General features: G+C 38.2%; 1 protein-coding gene across 1 annotated transcript in view; it reads right to left on the reverse strand.

The window, feature by feature from the left end:
- The window catches only part of LOC127975264 (exocyst complex component 4-like), a 102,161-nt gene that overhangs the window by 11,603 nt on the left and 66,803 nt on the right, over positions 1 to 23,755 (reverse strand). Inside the window, exons 11-14 of the mRNA XM_052579181.1 lie at positions 21,643 to 21,862; positions 9,729 to 9,865; positions 8,162 to 8,317; positions 6,038 to 6,216 (exon numbers count right to left, since the gene is read on the reverse strand). Of these exons, the coding sequence (XP_052435141.1) occupies positions 6,038 to 6,216; positions 8,162 to 8,317; positions 9,729 to 9,865; positions 21,643 to 21,862 (692 nt within the window). The remainder of the gene's footprint in view (positions 1 to 6,037; positions 6,217 to 8,161; positions 8,318 to 9,728; positions 9,866 to 21,642; positions 21,863 to 23,755) is intronic.

Here is a 23,755-nt window from a genome sequence, read left to right on the forward strand (position 1 = left end):
GAGGCACGAGAGATAGGGATGGAAACTGACTTCCTGTAACTCTCTGCGGCATGTCTCTGCACTTCTGAAGGTCACATTCACACACACACACACACACACACATATCTCATGGTATGTAGAGAAGTATGTGTGTGTGGACGTGTTTGCTGTGCTGATGGATGCCGGTTTGCTCATGTGGTCCCTGGGTTCCTTGTGTTTGTTCAGGAATATATATATATATATATATATATATATATATATATATATATATATATATATATATATATATACATATACACACACACACACACGCACACACACACACACACACAGGCAGACCACAATCAATAGACATGAAAAGAGTGGAAACACGCATGTGTGAGTTCCATTGGTAGTTAATTACGGTCTGTCTATAACTCTTATTAGAAAAAAAGGTTTATGGGAGATAAGAGTGTGTTTGGAATGGAATGATTAAAAACGCTTGAAGACAAGAAGTGCAAACACAGCAGTGATGACTAGGTGGTAGATTAGAAACACTGGGTCACCAAGGACTGATATGTAATTCTAAAGAACGTAGAAAACTCCCCTGACGTGACGTCCCACAGATAACAGAACTGTCAAGCCTTTGTAACAAGCAAACAGTCCATTATGGGTCTATTTGGCAGGGTAATTCAGACGGAGTACCAAATCAGTGATAATGTTTTTCCAGAAATTATATTTAAAGAGTTTTGTTTACCTTAAAGCTGCGGTAGGTAACTTTTGACGCTCTAGCGGTTAATAAACAGAACTGCTTGCGTCTTGCGGAAGAACATCGTAGCCGGAAATACTTCTCTCTGTTTGTCTATGAAGAATCACAAAGGTGCTGGGTTACTCCGCCGCGGTACCCCCGAAGCAATCTAAAATAGTCCGAATATAAACACTTATTATAGGTGCATCCCAGTGATTCAGGACAAGCTAAAAACACGGTTTGGAAAATGGATTCATGGTGTATTCGCTTATTATATAAATTGTTCTACATTTTGAACACGAACAAAGTTATGGACCGCAGCTCTGATTGGTTGTTTTTTACCGGGAGCGGTCCGTAACTGCAAATGGCAATAGAACCATTTTTACAAAAGTTACCTACTGCAGCTTTAAAGTACAATTTCACCATCATTTACTAATATTCATATAACCTTATGACCTTATTTAGTCTATGGAACAAAAAATAAGAGCTTTTGAAGAATGTTAATACTGCTCTTTTCCATACAATGAAGGCAGATGGAGATACCTTGTGTTAAGATGAGCGGAGTCTGGTTTGAGGATAATTATACCAAATGGCATTGCTTCTTGCGAGTCTCATAATCAAGGTTTAATATGCTGAATAGGCATATATTCAACAATAAGGTTCAACAGAATTGGCAGAGGTGATGAAGCTTATGAGTAGGGCTGCTCCATTATGGCAAAAATCATAATCGCAATTTTTTTAACACGATTATGATTGGCCACATGATCAAAAGGTTGTTATAACATCTACACTTTAGATACCTGCAAAATTTCACAATTTGCAATACAACAGAAAAAATACTAGGGTAACTCATGATTAAAAATGACTTGATTTGTTTCTTATTATAAGAAGTCCTATAGTTGAGAGCAGTAAGTGATTTTCTCTGTGTCTTTTTTTGTTTGATTAATATAAAGCACACAGCCCACAGCAGGAATATTAGTCACTTTAAGAGCTGCGTGTTTTCATTCTCAACTGTTTACGTTCAATTAAGACATAAAAGACAAGGGTTTACATGCAGCTGGCATGCACCTAAAGCTAAAAGTTCACTTGTCCGTGTTCTGTTTCAAGTAGGAGCGCATGCACAGAAAGCTGAGGAACAGCACAAGTTCTCTTTCGCTCTTTTAAAAACACAAATAAATATAATGATCATTAATAAATCAAGCACGTCCCATTTTGCGAAAGTCACGTTACATGATTTTACTGATTTGCATGTGAAGTTTGGGGTTTTGTCTTGATTATTGTATTTTCATAATCTTTGGAGGCCAAAATCTAAACTATATTTTGATTATTTGCACAGCTCTAGTTATGACATTTAAGATTGACTTTAATTCGACTTTAATTATATTGAATAATATTCTAAACGATTTTTAAACAAAGCTAATACAAACTACTTCACAGCTCTCACTTTTGCACAGCCAGCCAAAGTAAAACTGTACAACCAGTTGGGTGCAACCGAAAAATGCTGTTTATTTAAGCCAGTTCATCGTTTTAGTGAAATCTGGAACTTAGCTTTTCATAAACAGCATGATCCAGACATCCGGAGTGTACTCCAAATGCAAAGGGAGTCAATGCGGCACGCCAGTTAACCTGCATGTTTGGATTATGCAGTTAGTGTGAATTCCATACACGTGCAGAGCTGGTTGTCAAGATGTGTGTTTGTTGCCACATTAGTGCTCATGTATACACATGCCAACTTGTCAGTAAACGAGTGAGTGCAGCGGCATGTGGCAAAGCATAGCTGCTCAGTTGAAACTCTGTGTGTGCCAGGACCCCCTGCCCCAGACTTCCCACTGGGGGTGCAAGAGAGAGGTGGAGCCTGCTGTCCATCGCCTCCGAGCTCGTCCTGCCTGCGATGGCATGATCAAGGATGCGCCCCATGAAGCCGTTCATTTAGCCGCAAACAGACTTGCTGAACGTCGTCTTCTGTCTTCCTTTAACTTATAGGCTTTTAAATTTCTTTTATCAGAGGCTGTGTGCTTGCGTAGATGTGTGCCCGTGTGTTGGGCTCGTCCAATTATTTTCAAATCCTATCTCGCCTAAGCGTCTGTTCAATGCCATCTGTAAGAGGGTGGCACTCATGAAGACACAGAGAGAACGAGAGAGTGGAGATCAATCATTTGCTGATGCCCTTCTTCACGGCTACGTCCCACTGGCTGTCAGGGTGAAATTTAAGCTCAAAAACTGCTGTTGAAAAACGGCATCATTTTGCCGCACACCTCCCACCGGCTGTTAAACACAGCGCTCTAATAAACAAGATATCTGACCTCTGCGGCAGAGGATGGAGAGGGAGACCGAGAGATAGTAAGAGAGACAGAAGCTTCATGAATGATGCATGTGATTGGCTGAGAGCGATAATTATTTGGCTGCAGTAACAGCGGTGACATCTGCATGGGGAGAGACAAGCTCTGTCTGCTGGCGACCTTTGACCTCACTGTGTCAGCGCTACAACTTGTCAGCTAAGCCTTCAGGACAGGACTTGAGAGGAGGGAGAAAGAACGGAAAAACGAGTGGGTGTCTTCAGTTAAACCTATTCCAGAAATTAACGTGTGTCTGTGTGTATCCACACACATTATGCTAATAAATGGAAAGCAGACCTTTACTGTTGGCGATAAAGGTACTTTAAGAAAAACTCCAAAACGAAGAGATCACTTGACCCAAGACTCGCTCTTTCTTTGGCACTAAAGGCTATAAATGCTCAAAGCTCCGCGTCTGTTTCTGTGATATGAGAGAGTTGAATTTTCTGAGAGCTATGGGAAGATGGATTTTGAAGCATGTGAAAGGAAAGGACAACAATTTTCAAGAGTTTTTTTGTGTTTTGTCTGTCTAGCCTATGTGGGTATGAGGTGGTAAAAGGATTTGTTCGAAGGCAGAAGGGCAATGGTCAGAGAACAACTCTTGAGATAAAACTCCACCTGTGGCTAAAACACCTTTAAGGAAACTTAAGTTCACTCGGCTGCCATATTTTCAAGTTATGCGAGTATAGCTCGTATTTACTTGAAGAAAGAATAGTGAGCAGTGCCGTTTTTTCCCCATTTATTTCTCTACAAATAGTCTGTCTCGTTCTCCTTATACCACCCCTGCTGGGTCTTCCTGCTCCTCCTGATACCATTGACCGTTTTGACCCATGATTTTGCTTTATTTAATTTTAAAGCCAGAACGAGAGAAGTGATGTTAGTTAGAGTTGAAATCTGACTGTTGCCAGCCGCATAATTTTGTGTGGATTTTGGGATGTAAAAAACACATTTTTATTCAGTAAAAGTTACATTTTTATTCAGCAAAGTACATTTATTCAGTAAGTATGCTGAATAAATGTACTTTGATCGAAGTCATGTGCACAAATAATTTGTTCAGAAAAGCAAATAACATCTCAAAAGTTGGAGCAAAAGCCTGTTATCGGAATGATTGGCCATTATTACCTTCAAGAAAAGAAAAGTCTGACACATTGTCACTCCTGACATAAGCCACCAATCACTAGCACCAATCTGCTCGCTCTAAACAGCGCGTAATGCATTCTCTTTAGTAAAAAAAGCCATAGTGGCTTTTGCTTTTACTTTTTTTTGAAGATGTCTTGAGAAAACGGGGAGAGAGATAAATTTGAGGAGGATTGCGTGTTACGAAAAGATCCCAGATGAGCAATGAGAGACAAACCCTCAATTGTCTTCATGTCCAATCAAAGCCCATCGATTTCTACGCAAACAGCAGATCCAAGACTGAAGAACATATCCTAGTGCCAAATCAAATTTAGATTACATTAAGATTCAACACCATGATGCTAAAGAGAAGGATTAACACATGCACTTTATCGCAGGCGTCCGAGTGTTTGTTTTAGCAGATACTGAAGGGATGGAGGTCGAGCAATATAAAACGGATTAAACTTAATGAGACAGGTACTGTCGGAAAAACTTCCAGACGTTTTTGTGGAATACTTCTAGCGCACAAAAACGCCACACAAGGGTGGTCACAGTGCATGAAGGATGTCTCTTCCTGACAGTGGGCCTGCGTTCTTAAAAAGACAAGGGCAACAGAGCTCTTTCTCTTTCACTGTCTAGGAACTCTCTTCACTTGATCCACTTCAAACCTCAGTCTCTGGTGGTGAGACAGAGACGCTGTTTAATCTCCCCCACATTACACTGGCAAACGTGTATTAGTCTGCAAGACAAGACAGGAGAAAATGACTTGTTCATACCTGACTGGCTCCATAATATAAAATCCAATTTGAGGGGGGTACAGAGATAAGGGCTTCCGTCGGCGACGGTCCCATCAGCTCAGCAAACACTAAATAATGAACAATGCTGAAGCTGTCCCACCATGATAAAACACTCCATTACGGCTTCTGCACAGAACTAATGGTAATTAAAGCACGTCCTCCACCGCGCTCTTATTGAATTTTTATCTGCTCCGTACGCGAGTCGCTCTGAAGCAGTCTTTACCCAAAAAACTGAAATAACAATAGTTTTAAAATAGCTTATTTACAGATTGAAGTGAAAGAAGTGGAGGAAATTCTGAAGGTTTTGTGTGAAGTTTCACCAAAGTGGTCGCGCTGACGTAAGAAATCCAGCGCAAAAGTTTCATTGAAGTTTAGAAACCGAACATTCTAAATTTAACTCAAGTCACTGTAACAATTTATGTAAAAACATAATTCTTCTTTTGAACTAATAAACTATATTCTATCAGTTACGATGAACCGGCAAAATACAGATGGGCACACAATGAGGTCCAAAAGTTGGGAAACATTGGGATTAAAAAAACAAAACAACAAAAAAAAAAAAAACCCTGTTGTGACTTAAAATTAATGAGAAATATTGTTTCAATTTCATATTAAGCTTAAAACTTATATTAAAATAAATATTTAAAAATCTTATTATTACTTAAATGAATTAAAATGTAATGAAAAATCAATTAATGGAAAAAATGCAAAAATGTTATTTAAAAATAGAATTCAATATAAGTTTTTAAATAATTACAAATAAAAAAACTAATAAAACTGTAACTGGAAACACACAGTCAGCTCAAGGATTAAGGAAAACCCTTACTACTTTAAATAAATTAATAAAAAATACATTATTAAAATTATTATTACTATTAAAAAGTGCACATACCAAATACCAGATACTCAAAATCAAGTTAATTTTCCAGTTCAACCTATCACTTAAAAAGTTTTATGATAATATAATTTGTAAAGAAAAACAAAATGATCAAACTTTTTGACTCACAATACATTGTGACATGCACTTTTACAGCTGAACAAACTTCTAGCCAAACACACACACACACACACACACACACACTCACTGGAGCTAAGGGGTAGGTTGCTGAAGAAGCCCCTGAGGCGGGTGGCGAGCCACTCCATGCTCTCCTGCAGGTTAGCCAGTGCCTTCAGATCACTGACGTCCCTCAGAATCTCATTCTGAGGAATCAGCTTATCACCCAGATTCCCCGTCAACACCTCAGACTCCTTGGCAAACGCTGCCCTGTGAGAGACAGGTGGAGAAACAAATGAACATTTCCAGCTTAAAACAAAAACAGACTTCTTTTCAGTCGTTATTCCATATTGCTTGCTGAAGGTGGTCATGGAGTCATTACAGACAGCTCAACACAACCGAATTGTCGGTGGTGGACATTAATTCAACCAGTGCTTAGAAGTGAAAAGATCTGTAAAGGTGTGCAATTTTCTAAAGATACTTTCAAAGCAAAAATACTTCTAATAATGATAATAATAATGAGCAACAATAGATAATCTATTAGTACTGTCCCTCCCTAATAATTTTTATATATATAAAATGTGTAATATGATCACAAAAAATAAATAAATATATATATATATATATATATATATATATATATATATATATATATATATATATATATATATATATATATATATATATATATATATATATATTTTTTCTTTTTTCTTTTTTTTTTTTTGTGATCATATTACACATTGTTCCTTTAAATTAAACTTGTTAAAAAAAAAAAGGAAAAGTGGACAGTAATTGGAAATATTTTTTTGCAAATACCATTTTAATGCATTCTCTTCACACATTAGTCTTTAAGAGAGTTTGTGTGTGTGTTTCATATGTTTTGATATTGTTATATATCATTTGATATTATTATTTATAATACGTTTTTATTGTTGTTTTTGTTTGTTAATGTATATCCCAATATCCCATAATGTATTCCCAATTATTAGTAATTTATTTTCTGTGTTTCTAAACTTAAGGATGTTCCCTTTAACTGGCACATACATTGCACATTTTGCTTTTTTATCAATATTATTTAAGTGATCCTCATTCGCATAATTATTTAGAGATGTGAAAGAGATGTGGACCATCCAAGCTGGAGGGTGTAATAACAATATCTCGGTGTTTTATTGGTGCAGCCTCAGCACTGGACATGATACCCAGCGTTCCTTTCATCTATAAAGTCAGCATTTTCGTTGACCTCATCCTCTTCAGGTCTGTGATGAATCTGGGAGAAAGAAATCCACAAGGCTCATTTCTGAGCTCTGTGAAAATTCTTAAGATAAAATGAATCATCTATTTGATGGGAGACTTTTTAACAAGCTTTTATCGCTCTGTATAGGATTGCCATACATCTGGCGTAATCCCTCTTTAGTTGATGAAACTGTCAGTGTCGTTTATATGATAAAAGCCTCCTGCTCGCTGACTGTGCTTAGCTTCAACAGGTCGGCTAGATTGGATTTTTCGGTCCCACATAAACAGTTCATTTGTTTATTGTACAATTGCAGGCCATGGCACATCCAAACCGACGGGTGAACATTTTGAGGCCAATTTTGTTAAAAAGAAGGGCCTCTCTCCCTCTCGTCCAATCACCGTTTTCCTCATACTTGTGTCTTCTTTAATTCAAGTGTGCACTTGGGAGGAAAAGGGAGAAAGGGAGGGAGATAGAGCGAGCAAGTGAATTGAAAACAGAATTGCGCGTGTGTTTGGGACGCTGGAATGTTCCCGCAGATAGTGTGGTTGCCTGCAGTTGAATTTGTTCTTGTTCACAGATGACTGCTGAGGCTATAACGGCCAGATTTCCTCCTCTGTAACACAGCACACAAGCAGAATACCGAATTGCTTTGTCAGTGTCTAAAAATAACCTTCATTTCCGACGAAGGGCAGAAAACCCAAATGCAATATCTGGCGTTGAAAACGGATTGAGTACATACAGTAAATGTGTTTATCGATCTCTTTAAAGGACGTAGAGACCTGTGGATCTGTGTTACACAGCACATATCCCCCAGTGTCTCTGAGAGTGTGTTAATTTGCCTGGATGTGAGGTGATAGGAGTTGTGCGAGTGTGTTTGTATATACTGCGTGCTCTGTGATGAATCGGTGTGGTGATCTTATATTGGGGACAGTGTGTATTTGTATGTATGTGTGTGTGTGTATTAGCATGTGCTCTCACCGTGTGAAATCCTCTTCTTCTTCTCTCTTCTGTCGGAGCTGTCTGGGTTGGGTCATGCTGGCCCAGTTGGGCAGAGACTGCAGCAGGCGGCTGATGTCTTCATCTTTAGCCCAGGACGCACTGATGGTTAGCTTCTCCTCGCACTGTACGACACCCCTACACACACACACACACACGTCTCAAAACCACTTTAGGATTAAAAAAAACTAATTACATTTTGAGAAAATAGAAATCTAATTAAAAAAATGCATATCTAAAATGAAAATATAATATAGTATAATATATTAACTCAGCTCGACTGAATAATGTGAACCGGAAACATGTGCTAAACACTTCCCTGACATGTTATATCATCTTTCTCAGATCATAAGTTAATGTACACTGCAATAGTTAAAATTACTATTGAATATATTTAAATGTTCATTATCTAATGATTTACTAAGTACTATATAACGATGTTGTCAACGCCTTGAAAATGGAAGTTTGCATAAAGTGTGATGAAATGCTGCGTAAAAAGCTAAATTAAGAACAAAGTCTATGATTGGCTCGGGGATTGGACAAGCTCCATTACACTGCACGTCTGAAAAAGTGGCAAAATACGATAAGTTCGGATAAATGTCTTCAGTATTGCATAAGCGGTTGTGCACTGGATGACAGCTGAACAAGGTTCCACAGAAGAGTTTGGATGATGCAGAGAGGCAGACGAGAGCACGGATGAATGAACTGTTATTGTCTGCAGTGTGTAGATTTATTGAACAGATCATGTAGAACGTAATGCAGTGCGTTTCACTCATCTTATGGATGAGAAAGAGGGAGACCGCATAGAAAGAAAGACAGCGAAGGAGACACAAAAAAGTGACGGATTGGTAGCATGTGATTATTGTGCAAGGAAACGGCTGCCTCTTCACTTTCTACCCATGATTGAGCTCAGTTCAGACTCACATACAGACACACGCACACACACATTTCACTTAAACACTCGAGCAGACCAATCATCCGATGTTTCTAATACCAAGGTTTTTGAAAATCCATGGACTCTCCGGGGATCTGTGAAGGTACTGCAGGGAGCAGACAGAATTTTCTTCATTTTAAAGACATTTCGAACTACTTTAACGACCATTAATTCATAAATTTGAGGCTTTATGCAATTTAAAAAATTTAAGATAATGTTCTTCATAAAAATAATCACATTCAGTGTGGGTTTGACTCACTAATCAGAAACGCCTTATAATTGTCACTCGTTCTGGAACCAGACAACACTGGTCGAGCGATGTTTTTGATTCACCAAGAACCACTACATAGGACTCACTCATTCAAGAACAAGACTACATTGGTCATGCTGTATGTTTTTGTTTCACTGAGAAGAAAAACCACTTTATTAGATTTATTTGGTCACACATCGGACTAAACTGGTCACTATATATGTTCTTTCTGCATGCAGCACACCAGGACAATTCGACAATAAGAGATTTATTGCTATTATGCTGCAGTACATGTTCTTTTTATTGGATCACACTGAATACAGACAACACACTCAGATTCACACAGTTAAAAAAAATCTCATTACCTGTATGCAGTATTGCAGATCTCTTTGTACTCTTTGAGCTTGACACAAACCATCTCCAGGAACTGGTTGGAGTATGCACTGAGGTCCTGCATCAGACTCATTAAATCCTGAATGGACTTCTCCACAACCACAGTGCTCTGAAAACACAAGCAAACATACACTCAGTATGATTCACTCTGAAGTCAGGCCATCACCTCTATACGTTTTTTTTATGATACAGATGATTGCTTTAGAGACGGTAAATGTTGCTGTTGTTAAGGTGAAGGGGTGGTTCTGGTCTGAGGTCAGGGTTGAGTTTGAGGATGACCAGTCCAGACGCCCTCTATAAAAGACAGTGATAGACTACAAAATGCTGCAGTCTATCTGCTCAAGTGCTCACTTTTGAGCAAATACGTCAAATAGCCCGAAAAACAAACACAATCAAACCCTCCATTCACATGTCAGAGCCAGACACCCTTTTGCTGTAGATGAAGCGTGACGATACAGAGACATATGAACTTGGTTATTATTGAAATCTGGGGCAATGACAAACCTCTACTCATCCAAATCCTTCAAGCACTTCCTCTTCCTCAAACACTTCTTACCATTTAACAGTTTTGCTTTGCCATCAAAGCTAAGGACGATAACAGCAGAACAACTTTCTCCTTGAACAGAACAGAAGCCTGGGCACGAAAAAGGGCCACGTTTTAAACACTGTGAAGGGCCAAAACAAAAGAGTGAGTGTTAGCATAGCTATCAACATTTGGCTGTGGTTCTAACGCCAGCAGTGACTGACTAAAAGTGACAGCGATCGTTAGCACCGCATTGGCAACCGTGCTGCCTAATGCACCGAATCATAGCTTCCTTGTGGCATTGGCACAAATGTTCTGTTTAACTGGACTCAGCACTAACTCAATCCAGCCACATTGTATCCCATCCTGCCCAGCAGGGGGCAACAGCGAGTGCCCCGAGTATTTTGTTCTTATTAGCGTAATGTTGCACATTTGACGTACAATCTGCTAACACACATATCAATGCCTGCTGTTTGTGCCCCCTGCCTGAGCGCTGGGGGTGGAGAGCGAGGTAATGATCCGTGGCACTGCCCTGGCCCGTTGAGCTCTCTAGCAGTCAACTGCACCAGGGAACTGAGGGGGGTGGAGGGGAAATGACTCAGCAGGGGAACGCTAGCCTTCAAAGCTGTGCCCCTGGTCAAACTGGAACAAGTCCATCAATGCCATAGTGTTCGATTATGTGTGTGAACGAGTGTCTGGAAAAGATAGGCATGGTCACTGGGAAATGAGCACAGAACATACATATCAGTATTTTGATGATAATCAATATATGCATATATACATACACGCACATATATATGTGTATATATATATTTAAACTGCATGCATATATATATATATATATATTCAAATTAAAGGGGGAAAAAAATTATATACATTTTCAACATTTTTATGCCATTTTATATATACAGTGTGTGTGTGTGTGTGTGTGTGTGTATAACAAATTCTATTTTGTATATTTTATATAGTGTATTTCCATAGTTTTCATAATTTAATGGTATTTGATATGGACGGATGGACAGACAGAGATATAGATAAAATATACATGTAAAGTACACATTAAGATGGACTTATATTTAATAATTTAATTGATTTATATTCACCAAACACATACACAATTTTGCCTATATATATTTTTTTTTTACTTGAATCATTGGCAATGCATGAAATGCAACACAGACGTAAGAGTAATGATGAACGAATCAAAACTACTACAGATAGACAGACAGACTACAACCCTGTAAATGATGTTTGAATGAGCAAACATGTCTTCTCGTATAAGTCATAGTCGGTCATGATACAATGAGTGATCGTTACACTGCTGTGGACTCTAGGAAAGTCTATAGCCAAATGAAAAAGTGGATTCAAATCACAGTCATTGTTTATGATGTTGGTGAGCTTTATATTAGCGACATGATCTATATTATTGAACAGATCATACATTTACGATATACTGTCCAGCCCTAATAAAAGCTACAGTGAGTGACCAGAGAAATATCATACTGAAAGCTGCAATATTTGGTCTCCCTCTCCCGATCTAATTTGTAATTTCCCAGTAAACAAACTCTCTAAGCTCCATTATTCAAGTAACAAATGCCCCAGCGCTCTGCGGCACATGTCTAATTCTCCTCATTTAACACACTCATTCGTCTTAGCCCCAGAAATCATTAAAAAGTAATCAAGCTCCAGAGAGAGAGAGAGAGAGAGAGGAGAGGAAAATAGATTTGAAGGATGGACAGAATCCTCACAAGTGAAACAGATAGACAGACGGCAAGAGCTTTTGAGAAAAATCAAACCAGCAGAGGTTCTCTTGTCTCATCGCAAGCAAAATCCTTCCTTTCAACTTAAATGTCACACTGTGCCATGGGAGGTTTAAGATCTGTCGAGGAAAATTTCCGCGTCTCCTGACCCATTCTTACTCCGCTCACACTACAGAACACCTTTGAAATCGTTTTGGAGTACATCCAGCCTGGCTAGCCTTGATTACAGTCCTGCTTCTTTGTACGGAGGTGTTTAAAACGAGCAGAGCTGCTGGAGGGAGTGTTTACTAATGGCAGAAGGTTTACCGCAGTATAAATGAAGAGAGTCATAATAATGAATGCTCAGCGCGCAGTGGGACTCGAGTGGTGAGCGTCAATAAGAGGGAAACACAACACGCAGTGAAGCGGAGAGAGAACTTAACGCACATGCCTAGGGACACTCAGAGGCCTGAGTGTGTGTGTGTGTGTGTGTGTATATACAAACACATCGCACTACAGGCTCTCTCTAACAGAATGCTAAGTAGAAAAGTGAGAGTTACAGCAGAGATGCCAGAGCTCTTCCGAATAGCTGCCAATAGTATCTAAATTTCTCACAGGAAGCTTTTTCCAATTTTTGAAGATGATGAGCTCAGCTCCTCATTAATTTATAGACAATAGTAATAATAATTATAATAATAATTATTATTATTATCATTTTTATTGTTTTTATTATTATTATTATTATTCACTTACACCACTGAAGGACAAATATATAAACTTCTTAAAATTACCCATGTTTGCCTGTCTCACTGAAATAACCAGTAAAATCACATTAATGTGTATACTTTTTTACTTAATGTAAAAAAACAAAAAAACAAAAAACAAACTACAAACAAATCATTATCCTTACATTTATTAAATCGAACATTCTACACATACTGTGTAACTAGATCATATTTAGCATATATGTACTGTACATAACTTTGATGTCAAAGTATTTCTATATGTGAATTATTGAACAATATTTTTAATTTATTAATTATTACAGAATGAAGTGGGAAATAACTCAACTCTCAAAGAATGTGTAGTTTTTATTAAATATCAAGAAAAAAAAATACATATATGTATATAAAAACATATTAAAGTTGCATATTATGTTTTTATAATAAAATATATAAGAATTATTACATATCTATTAGGGCTGCCATTGGATTTCAGTTTTTAATCTAATTAATTACATGATGTGTTGATTAATTAATCTAAGTAATCACAAATACAATTTTACTACAATTATTTAATGCAATTTTTGTGTTAAATGAGAAAGTATTAAATGGACATCATAGGGTCATCTCCATTGCTTTTCCATTTTTAAAATTGTATTAATTTCCATACATTTTCTAGGCCTGGAAATCATAAAGTAAACACTTCCGGTTTTTCCATGAACGTGAGAACTCAGATTCCTATTGAGAATGGATGACAAGCAGGTGGACAGATGTTGAGATGAGGCTGTGTGTTTCGAGGAGGTTCACGGGCCATGGGCTTTCCCCATTAATCCAGTTCTGACCCCATAGCACAGAGTTCAGAGCATTTAACCTGAACCGTTCCAGCACTTCAATTACACCACAACACACACACACCTACCTGCACCAGCCCATACCAACAACCCATACATTTCTACATGGTGTGCATACACACAAACATGAGATTTGCAGAATTCATAGTAAATTAATGTGGTAGAACAATTTCTTGTGGTATCAGAAGTGTGACAACACATGCAGAAACACACCAGCCTCCAGGGTAAAGGAGTGTAATGCCTGAGAAGGGCAGCGGTGCGACAGTTCATTCATCACTGTCAGTGTGACCGTACACCACTGAGACCCGCAGACATGCACACACGTGCCAACATGACCCTGCCACTCAACCGCAACACAGCCACTACTCAACTCTGGGGACAGATGCAGGATTTCGCTTCTGCATGTGTGTGTAATGCCTTGTTTAAAGGGTTAGTTCACACAAAAAGAAAATCCTGTCACTATTTATTCAATCACACATCATTCCAAATTGATATGCCTTTCTTTCCTCATTGGAGAATCAAAGGCAGAATGATTACGTTGCTTTTTTTCCCCAATACAATGAAAGTGAAATCTGACCGGGACTATGAAGTTCATAAAAGCATTATAAAAGTGGCCCATATGACTTGTGCACTATATATTCCAAATATTTTGAATTCAAACAATAGCTACAGATATTTAAAAATTCACATATTTAAATATGTGAGCTGTAGCAGTTATATAGTAGTTTTTTTTTTTTAAAATAGGAAAAAGACCTTTTTAGGTCATCACTTTTAATTTCTATTATTCTCTTTCCAGCCTCTATTATGGCTCTCAGCATTCTGCGTCTGACATTGTTTGAGTCTGACAGGACAAACACACAAGCGCAAACATGCATGACGTGTGTAACAACTAAATGTAAGTCTGTCATTTGTTCTAAAGTGAGGTGAGTGACAGGATCGACCAGCCAAGAAAAACAAATGGCATAATAGCACCAGGACTGCACTTCCTGCTGTAAATCCGCTGGCAAAGGATTAAGCACGTTTTATTAGAAATGATTTAAATAAAGGCACACCGGCTCTCCATCTCTGGAGGAGAACTCATTACTGAACAAATGAATTCAGCAGAGTTTGATCCAAATGTAAATCCACGTTCAAAACAGCTGAGGGCCAATCTAAGGGCATAAACAAATGTGCGTTTATGGGCGTGTACATGTACAGTATTGTTCAAAATAATAGCAGTACAATGTGACTAACCAGAATAATCAAGGTTTTTCGTATATTTTTTTATGGCTACGTGGCAAACAAGTTACCAGTAGGTTCAGTAGATTCTCAGAAAACAAATGAGACCCAGCTTCATGATATGCACGCTCTTAAGGCTGTGCAATTGGGCAATTAGTTGAATTAGTTGAAAGGGGTGTGTTCAAAAAAATAGCAGTGTGGCATTCAATCACTGAGGTCATCAATTTTGTGAAGAAACAGGTGTAAATCAGGTGGCCCCTATTTAAGGATGAAGCCAACACTTGTTGAACATGCATTTGAAAGCTGAGGAAAATGGGTCGTTCAAGACATTGTTCAGAAGAACAGCGTACTTTGATTAAAAAGTTGATTAGAGAGGGGAAAACCTATAAAGAGGTGCAAAAAATGATAGGCTGTTCAGCTAAAATGATCTCCAATGCCTTAAAATGGAGAGCAAAACCAGAGAGACGTGGAAGAAAACGGAAGACAACCATCAAAATGGATAGAAGAATAACCAGAATGGCAAAGGCTCAGCCAATGATCACCTCCAGGATGATCAAAGACAGTCTGGAGTTACCTGTAAGTACTGTGACAGTTAGAAGACGTCTGTGTGAAGCTAATCTATTTTCAAGAATCCCCCGCAAAGTCCCTCTGTTAAAAAAAAGGCATGTGCAGAAGAGGTTACAATTTGCCAAAGAACACATCAACTGGCCTAAAGAGAAATGGAGGAACATTTTGTGGACTGATGAGAGTAAAATTGTTCTTTTTGGGTCCAAGGGCCACAGGCAGTTTGTGAGACGACCCCCAAACTCTGAATTCAAGCCACAGTACACAGTGAAGACAGTGAAGCATGGAGGAGCAAGCATCATGATATGGGCATGTTTCTCCTACTATGGTGTTGGGCCTATTTATCGCATACCAGGGATCATGGATCAGTTTGCATATGTTAAAATACTTGAAGAGGTCATGTTGCCCTATGCTGAAGAGGACATGCCCTTGAAATGGTTGTTTCAACAAGACAATGACCCAAAACACACTAGTAAACGGGCAAAGTCTTGGTTCCAAACCAACAAAATTAATGTTATGGAGTGGCCAGCCCAATCTCCAGACCTTAATCCAATTGAGAACTTGTGGGGTGATATCAAAAATGCTGTTTCTGAAGCAAAACCAAGAAATGTGAATGAATTGTGGAATGTTGTTAAAGAATCATGGAGTGGAATAACAGCTGAGAGGTGCCACAAGTTGGTTGACTCCATGCCACACAGATGTCAAGCAGTTTTAAAAACTGTGGTCATACAACTAAATATTAGTTTAGTGATTCACAGGATTGCTAAATCCCAGAAAAAAAAAATGTTTGTACAAAATAGTTTTGAGTTTGTACAGTCAAAGGTAGACACTGCAATTTTTTTGAACACACCCCTTTCAACTAATTGCCCAATTGCACAGCCTTAAGAGCGTGAATATCATGAATGCTGGGTCTTGTTTGTTTTCTGAGAATCTACTGAACCTACTGGTAACTTGTTTGCCACGTAGCAATAAAAAATATACTAAAAACCTTGATTATTCTGGTTAGTCACATTGTACTGCTATTATTTTGAACAATACTGTATACTAGCTTAAGTTGAAGCTTCTTAATCAAATCAAGGATGAATTTGGGCCAAAATACCATCGATTTTGAGTTACGGCCTATAAAGTTCCAACCTTGGACCATCCAAACTTCACTTAATTCACTCTTTATTTCTTTTCCAGAGCTCTTCAAAGTCTTAATTCAGCATAATAATACAGGCCCACACATAAATCCATCATAAATGTAGCAGCTCTGAGATTTTTTATGTTTATTCCACACCCCTAAAATAGAGCCATATGGAGCTAATGGTGCAGAGAGGGGAAAAAACTGAAGGCAATGATATACACATTATCATTATGGAGTGAATGTTTCTGTAAACATATGCCCGCACACTCCCTGCAGAAAAACCCCAATGCACTGGAAATATACTAAAATGGCTTAAAAAAGCAGTTCTCCTCAAATTCAGCTCAGGTTAGGCTAAAATCCAGAACTTGGTCTGCTTTGATGCACCAGGACTGACTGCATATTTGGCCACTTTTCACTTGTTTTAGCTCCACATGCAGAGATTAGCTTCAGCTCTTCAGTGCTAAAACAGGAGGAGTTGACGATGCCCTAAAGGACACAAGAAAGAGTGCAAACTGCATCACTGTCAGCTGAAGCTTGATAAATTCCATCAGTTGAACTGAAAGGACTACTGTCTTTTGAAGTCATAACATGAATTTGCCACATAAATCTAGATCAGGTCTTGAGTCGGCTGACCAATGCATTCAAATGGAGGTTCTCAAACCGCAGGTTGTGAAAAGAGGTTAGAAGGGGTCATGAAAATGATTTATTGTCATCAGTGAAAACGCTAAATTATTCTATGGCTTCCGATGCTCAAATTTCCTGTAACTTTGTAAAAAAGAAAATGTTGCTTGACGGGCATTGAAGCCATCAGTGACACAGGCGTTCTCCATTTACAAGCATTATATGCATGTGACCTGTGAGAGTCCTTCTGTATCAGTTTTAAAAGCTTCCCCTATCCCATTCCATCTTTAAAATAAAAAGGCAGAAAATAAAATAAGGAAATAAATTCCAGATGGAATGTAAAAAAGTCAAGTGTTCCGGCAGCTCAAGTGGTAGAGCATTGCGTAATCAAGCACAAGGTTGGGGGTTTGATTCCCCGGGAACACATGTTAGGTAAAAATTGATAGCCTGAATGCACTGTTAGTCACTTTGGATAAAAGCGTCTGCTAAATGCATACATTTAATTACATTTTTTTAATTTAATTGCCGGCCATTATTTTGATCCTAGTGCCTCTGTACAGAGAAGAGTACAGAGAGCTAAAAAAAAGTCACTCAAACCTGTCTGTTTTTGTTTCTGCGGTGATGAGAAGTCCCTAATAAAGGCCCACACTGTCTGTGCCACACCGAGCTGAGCTCCGCTAATGGAGCCGAGCACTACAGGATGCCAATCAACAGAAAACTCACACACACACAGACCAAATAAACACCCCCACACAACACAGACCCTACAAACAAAAAGGTCGACCTCATTAGTTCAACTCTAGACTGATGTGTAGGGCTGTGTGTGTGTTGACGGTGAATACAGTGCGATTAAAAAGGTCAGCTTCATTAGCAAAGCGCTGGTGGCCGCTCAAGTCCACGTTTCACAACGGCACAGACAGACAGTAAATCACGTCGCTAAAAACAGACTCGTGAATAAAACACATCCTGGAATATTCTGACAACATTATAGCTGTAGCCATGAATTCCTGCCTGAAATATCTATACTGAGACCTCATTTGACTGAAAAGACTTTCTGGATTGAATTCTGGATATCCGTAGATTCCGGGAAAACAACGGCCCTAAAATTTCAGAATAGGAATAATGTCAAAACTTTTTAGGTTACATTTACAGTATGAATGTTTATAATTACAAGGTTATTTTAATATTATCTATATAAATATATTTGGATATTATGAAAATATTTATTCTCTATTAGTATTAGTAATAGCTATAATAACAACTAATAAAATGTTTATTTTTATATTTCCAGTGTTTATTTTAATTGTTTATTAAAAAAAAAAGTTTATTTGTGTGCTTTTGTCATTTTAATTCATGTTTTTTTATGTTCATTTTTTTTTCATGTTCATTTCTATTTAGCTTTAATTTGATTTTACTTCAGCTTTAGTTTTCAACCTAGTCTTATTTCAGTTAGTTGCCGAGGTAACATTCTGAATTTTCATTTAAGTTTTGAAGTTTTTCATCTTTATATTTAGATATGATTTTTATCTCATTTCAATAATTGTTTATAGTTTTATTTCACTATAACAATACTGATAATAACAAAACATAATTCTCAGCATGCACGACCCATATGAACAGTAATCAAATATCTTTTTCAATACTTTGGCAATTTTCCACCAACATGCAGAAGCATTTGTGTAAGGGGTGTAAGGACATGTGGATCCTGTAAACAGCAGCGTAGATCCTGTGCTGGGGAAGATTAATAGAGCCAATCTCCAAACAAGCTGCACAGTGACCCCCTCAAAACATTTCTAATGAAATGAATCAATCAGTGGGCCCCAGACCTGCAGATAGCATCAGTGGAGCAGAACAGCAAAGAGAAAGAACGGAGAGGAGGCAGAGCATGGATAGCCAGGCCTTCTGATATCACTGGTCTTGTTGTCATACGAAACCGAGTGAGGACAGCCAACTCGAGCTTGTGGCACTGGAGTGCTGATAGCAGGGGCTGTTTATATTTGAGCGAGTCTTGTGCTTGAAAGTGCAACCAGTAATGCTAATGCAGTAACACTTCCCTCTGCAAGACAACTCTAATCTGTGCCAAGAAACCATTCTCATTACAACACAGGAAAAGACGTTTGACTGTTTTTTAATTACGTTTAATAATTAAACTAAATGTCTCCTCTCAATTAAGAAAAACAACCTTTTTCCAAATAATCAGTAAATAGTCGTCTATTTTTAATTGTAAGCAAAATAAAGCTTGTGATTAATATACAGAAAATACAAACTTTTAAATGTTGATCTACTTTGAAGTTCATTTTTTCAAACATAAAAAAAGGGTTTCCAAAATGGTGATGAAATTAGCTGAAAAACATGCTTTTTTGTATTATAAATATGTGTGTGTGTGTGTGTGTGTGTGTACAGGAAGAAAACAATATGACAAAAAGTTGATACGCTGTAAAAATGCTGACAACAGCAGACAGAAAATCTGTCCTGAGAGTTCTTCCTGAGTAGTACTGCAAGTAAATGGGAGTGGGTGTTTATGTGTGTGTGTGTGTGTGTTAACATGGTTCCTGATGGCAAAGTGGAGTATATTTAATGTTGTGAAACTAAAAGAAAAGCCCCATTCCTCACGGATCAATGCTCCACTTCTCCCGGGCTGATTTCTCATAAAACACCTGCTGTAACATCCGAACCATGGCACCTGGAATACACAGACTTGCACCCATAAACACACACACACACATCTCGCTGTCATCATTTCCTTGACCACAGGAGAGCACTACTTTGAACATCATTTGTCCTCTCCATTCGGTCTACAATGCATCACAGTGGCAATAGACAATCTGGCGAGAAACCTCACTCAACTTCATGGCTTCTCACAGGACGGATGGCTGTTCAATCTGAGAACAGGGTCAATTTTAGTCTCATACCTTCTCAATGGCACACTCTATTGAATGCTGGGAGCTGGAAAACTAAACTCATACTCCTAAAATAGCGTTAGAAATGATCTGAAGCTGAGTTTTCCATATATTTTGTTGTCAGGAAAAAAATGTATCATCTACTCACCAAAGCCAAATCTTACCCACATTTGGTGCTTGGCAAATGCCGATGGATGTGAAGCAAATGCTTTCTGAATGCAGTGGTGAACTTCCTTCCTCTGCGAAGTTCAAAATCAACAGGCACTTTGCAAAGTCTGTGCACAAATGAGAACACAAACAACTTCCCGTACTACTACAGCTCTTCATGAAGGGCTTTATTAAAGTGCCTCTGAAGAGCAAGATCTCTTGTTCCTTCAGCACATCTCTGTAACACACACAGACAATGACCCAGGAAAAGGTTCTACAGCAGTACAAAACAAACGGCTGGGATGGGACGTGCCACTTGAGCTATCAGGAGCAAAGCTGCGGCACCTTTGATTGAAGGTAATTAAAAAGAAAAAAATCCCAAACAAAAGGGCATTATATGGAGCTCCCGCTTTCCAGAGAGTCGCTCATTAGCCCAGCAGGGTAATTAGCAAGATGCCGCAGTCCTCATTAAGGAGAAATCATAATCATAAACAAATGGCTGTGAGCTTTTGCTGCCTTCCCCTCTGTAATGGACCGCCACTGTTCTCCAAATGAAAGCAATGCTAAGACGTAAACACAAGAATGCACAACTTGGAGAGACTTGAGATGACAGGTCTTAGTTTAGAGAGTAATCAGGCCCATAACGGCTCGGATCTGAGTTATAACAGAGCGCCAAACTAATCACACTCAGCACGAGTGCATTCTTGCTCTCATATATTTGCAAAGAGAGCTTCTCGTGAGGGTAATTGACCAGATCATGGATTCAGAGAGCAGGAAGACATTGAAATAACTCACAATTGCACATGAATACACTCAGGAACAAACAAAAGCGTGCAGCTAAACATTAAAAGACAATATCTTTTACACAGCTTCTTCTAAGGCTGTACAAAATATAATTGAACATAACATAATCCTATATTTTAAAACTATTCTGTAAGGAGTGTTTAAACTACAACAAGAAGCGAATACTAGAAAGGTGAGAGGAGAGACAGCACTCATTCCCTTAGATGAAGAACTTAGTTGATGAGCACATTCTGTGTACTACATGGCAATAAAAGTGTTGCACTTCCTTTGCCGCCAGGACACAACCCTGGGAGAGATGGACAGCTGGCAGCTGGTCAACATGGTGCCCCGCTGTGTGTTATATAAACTGCACTTAACTGCTGATTCCAGGTCAGCCAGGATCAAACCCAATTTCAGCTCCAATTATGATGTAGGGTGATATGGGGGTATGTGGGCTACCGGGAGAGTGAAGGAGAAGAGACGGGAAGAGAAGAAAATAACCTTCCCCCTCTGTGTAAGTCAGATGAGAAAACAATCAGGCTATAGGCAAAAACTGTTTAGCAGTCTAATAAACGCATCGACTAATAAAAGAGAAGTAGAGTGTGAAGAATCAAGGGAGAAAAAGGCGGTGGTTTTATTTTTGTGTGAGTGTGTACTTATTAAATCCCAAGAAGTTTCTTAAAACAAGTTACCTGTAGAACAGGTCTTTGAACTCCCAGGTTTTTCATGGTGTCAGCGCTGGCCAGGATCTTGAGCGGGTCAGATACTTTGGTCACAGCCTCAATCTCCTTATTGGTCTCGGTGCGGACCTGGCTGAGGAACAGGTCGTTGATGTAGTAGGTGAGGAAGGTGCGGAGCTGACACTGCTTGGCCTGAGCTGGACCCATACGGGACTCGATCTCCTGAATGAACCTGGTGGCACGCAGAAGACAAAGCATTTTCATTCAATTGCAAAAACGACGTCTATGTAAGGTTTGACTAAGTTTGTAGATGTCAGAGCTGGGGCTTAGTGGTTAGAACATTGTGCAGTGGTGCTGATGTGGAAAATGTGGGTTTGAATTCAACCTGTATTGTATTGTCTGGCATCTCTACACTTTTGATTAATTTTGCATTTCATTTAGAAATTAAATAAATAGGTTCGTATTACAAATTATATTATTATTATTATTATTATATACAGTGGCAATTTGTATTTATATATTAAAATAATTAAATATAATTTTTAATAAAAAAAAAACCAACAACAACAATTTTCTGTTCAAGGTTAAAATATTAATTAATTTAACAGAGTGGCCTCAAACTTGGTATACACACTCAAAAGCACCATTTCTGGCTTTTAAGCACTGCACATGCACCATGTGTGTCAGTGAGGGAACAAGACAGGTGTTGAGCAGGGATGGGTTGTTGCCTACGGAGAGACAGAGGCTCATAGATCAGCAGGAACGCTGATTTATCACTACAAGACTACAGCTGCACAACCCCCTGACTCTAAACACCTCCCTCAGCACTGCACAGCCAATTAGTCAGCCCAGCAGAGGGGAGCCCATCCACACATGTGCACGTGAATGCGTGTTTGTGTGAGTGTGTGTGTGAGAGAGAGACATTAACTGAAAACATGGGAAAGCCATCAGTAAGCAACAACTGTACCATGGAATTTAGTAAAACACTGCCATTACAAACTTAAAAACTAAAATGCCAATGGCACCTGTGGCCATTAAAACCTTTGAAATATTTTTATTTTCTCACTATGTTTCTTTAAAAAACACTGATCCATGTGGGATAATTTCTAAATAATTTATTTCACCTTGGTTAATAAAAAAAAAAAAAAAAATTCAGTGTTAAGTATGCACAATATATCGGTGCTGAATTGGTTAATGGCTAATATTAAAGATTTTTCATTTAAAGTATTAGCTGATTTTGGATATTTAATTCTGCATGCTCACTTCTCCAATATGCAGTCTTTTACATTTATATTTCCTTTTTTTATGTCATATCACAGTGATACTCACAGTATTAAGTATGCACAATATATCAATGCAATACTGGTTATCGGCCGATATTAATCATTTTTAATGTATCCACATCAGCCGATATTGGACACATTTGGATTACCTTTGCATTCATCTAACACTCAAAGTTAATACGGTATTTAAAAACATTAATTTTATAACACCAAATATTTGTTTTTAATATGGTATAAAATATCAATGGCTAAATACTCTTAGCATTTTAAAGGATTTATTTTAGTTTTGAAGATTTATTTTTTATTATTTAGGGAAAAAAAGTAATTTATTGTTGTAGGTGAAAGCATGAACATAATTATATTTAATCATATATTTATCGGTATTGGCCAGAACCTTAAAAATGGATCATGCCTAATCAGTACAACAATTAATCAGCACCAATGACCATTTAGTCAAGCTTAAAATGTAAAAATTAGGAACTATAAACTTCCAGAAAGAAGATTTGGTACAAATTGTCCCAGTTTCAATTTCTACTGTGAATCACATAATTCCGCAGCTGGGACTGTATATGAAATATGGCAAGGCTTCTCAGGACCCCCTTGAATAATTTGGCGTGGCTTCAAACTACAGAAAGATAATAGCTCAATCTCCACTTCATTATGTCACCAATATAAATGTCCTCTATAAGAATTATTCACACCAGATGGTGTCTCTTACTTTTGCTCACTCATATAATAGACACACAGCGACCCGTGCACACAGTGACACACAAACACATATGTTAATATTTCATTCCATAAGTCTGTCTGATCACTGGTCTTATGAGGTAAATGTAAGGTGA

Source organism: Carassius gibelio, chromosome A4, assembly GCF_023724105.1.
Source record: "Carassius gibelio isolate Cgi1373 ecotype wild population from Czech Republic chromosome A4, carGib1.2-hapl.c, whole genome shotgun sequence".
NCBI classification, from domain to species: domain Eukaryota; kingdom Metazoa; phylum Chordata; class Actinopteri; order Cypriniformes; family Cyprinidae; genus Carassius; species Carassius gibelio.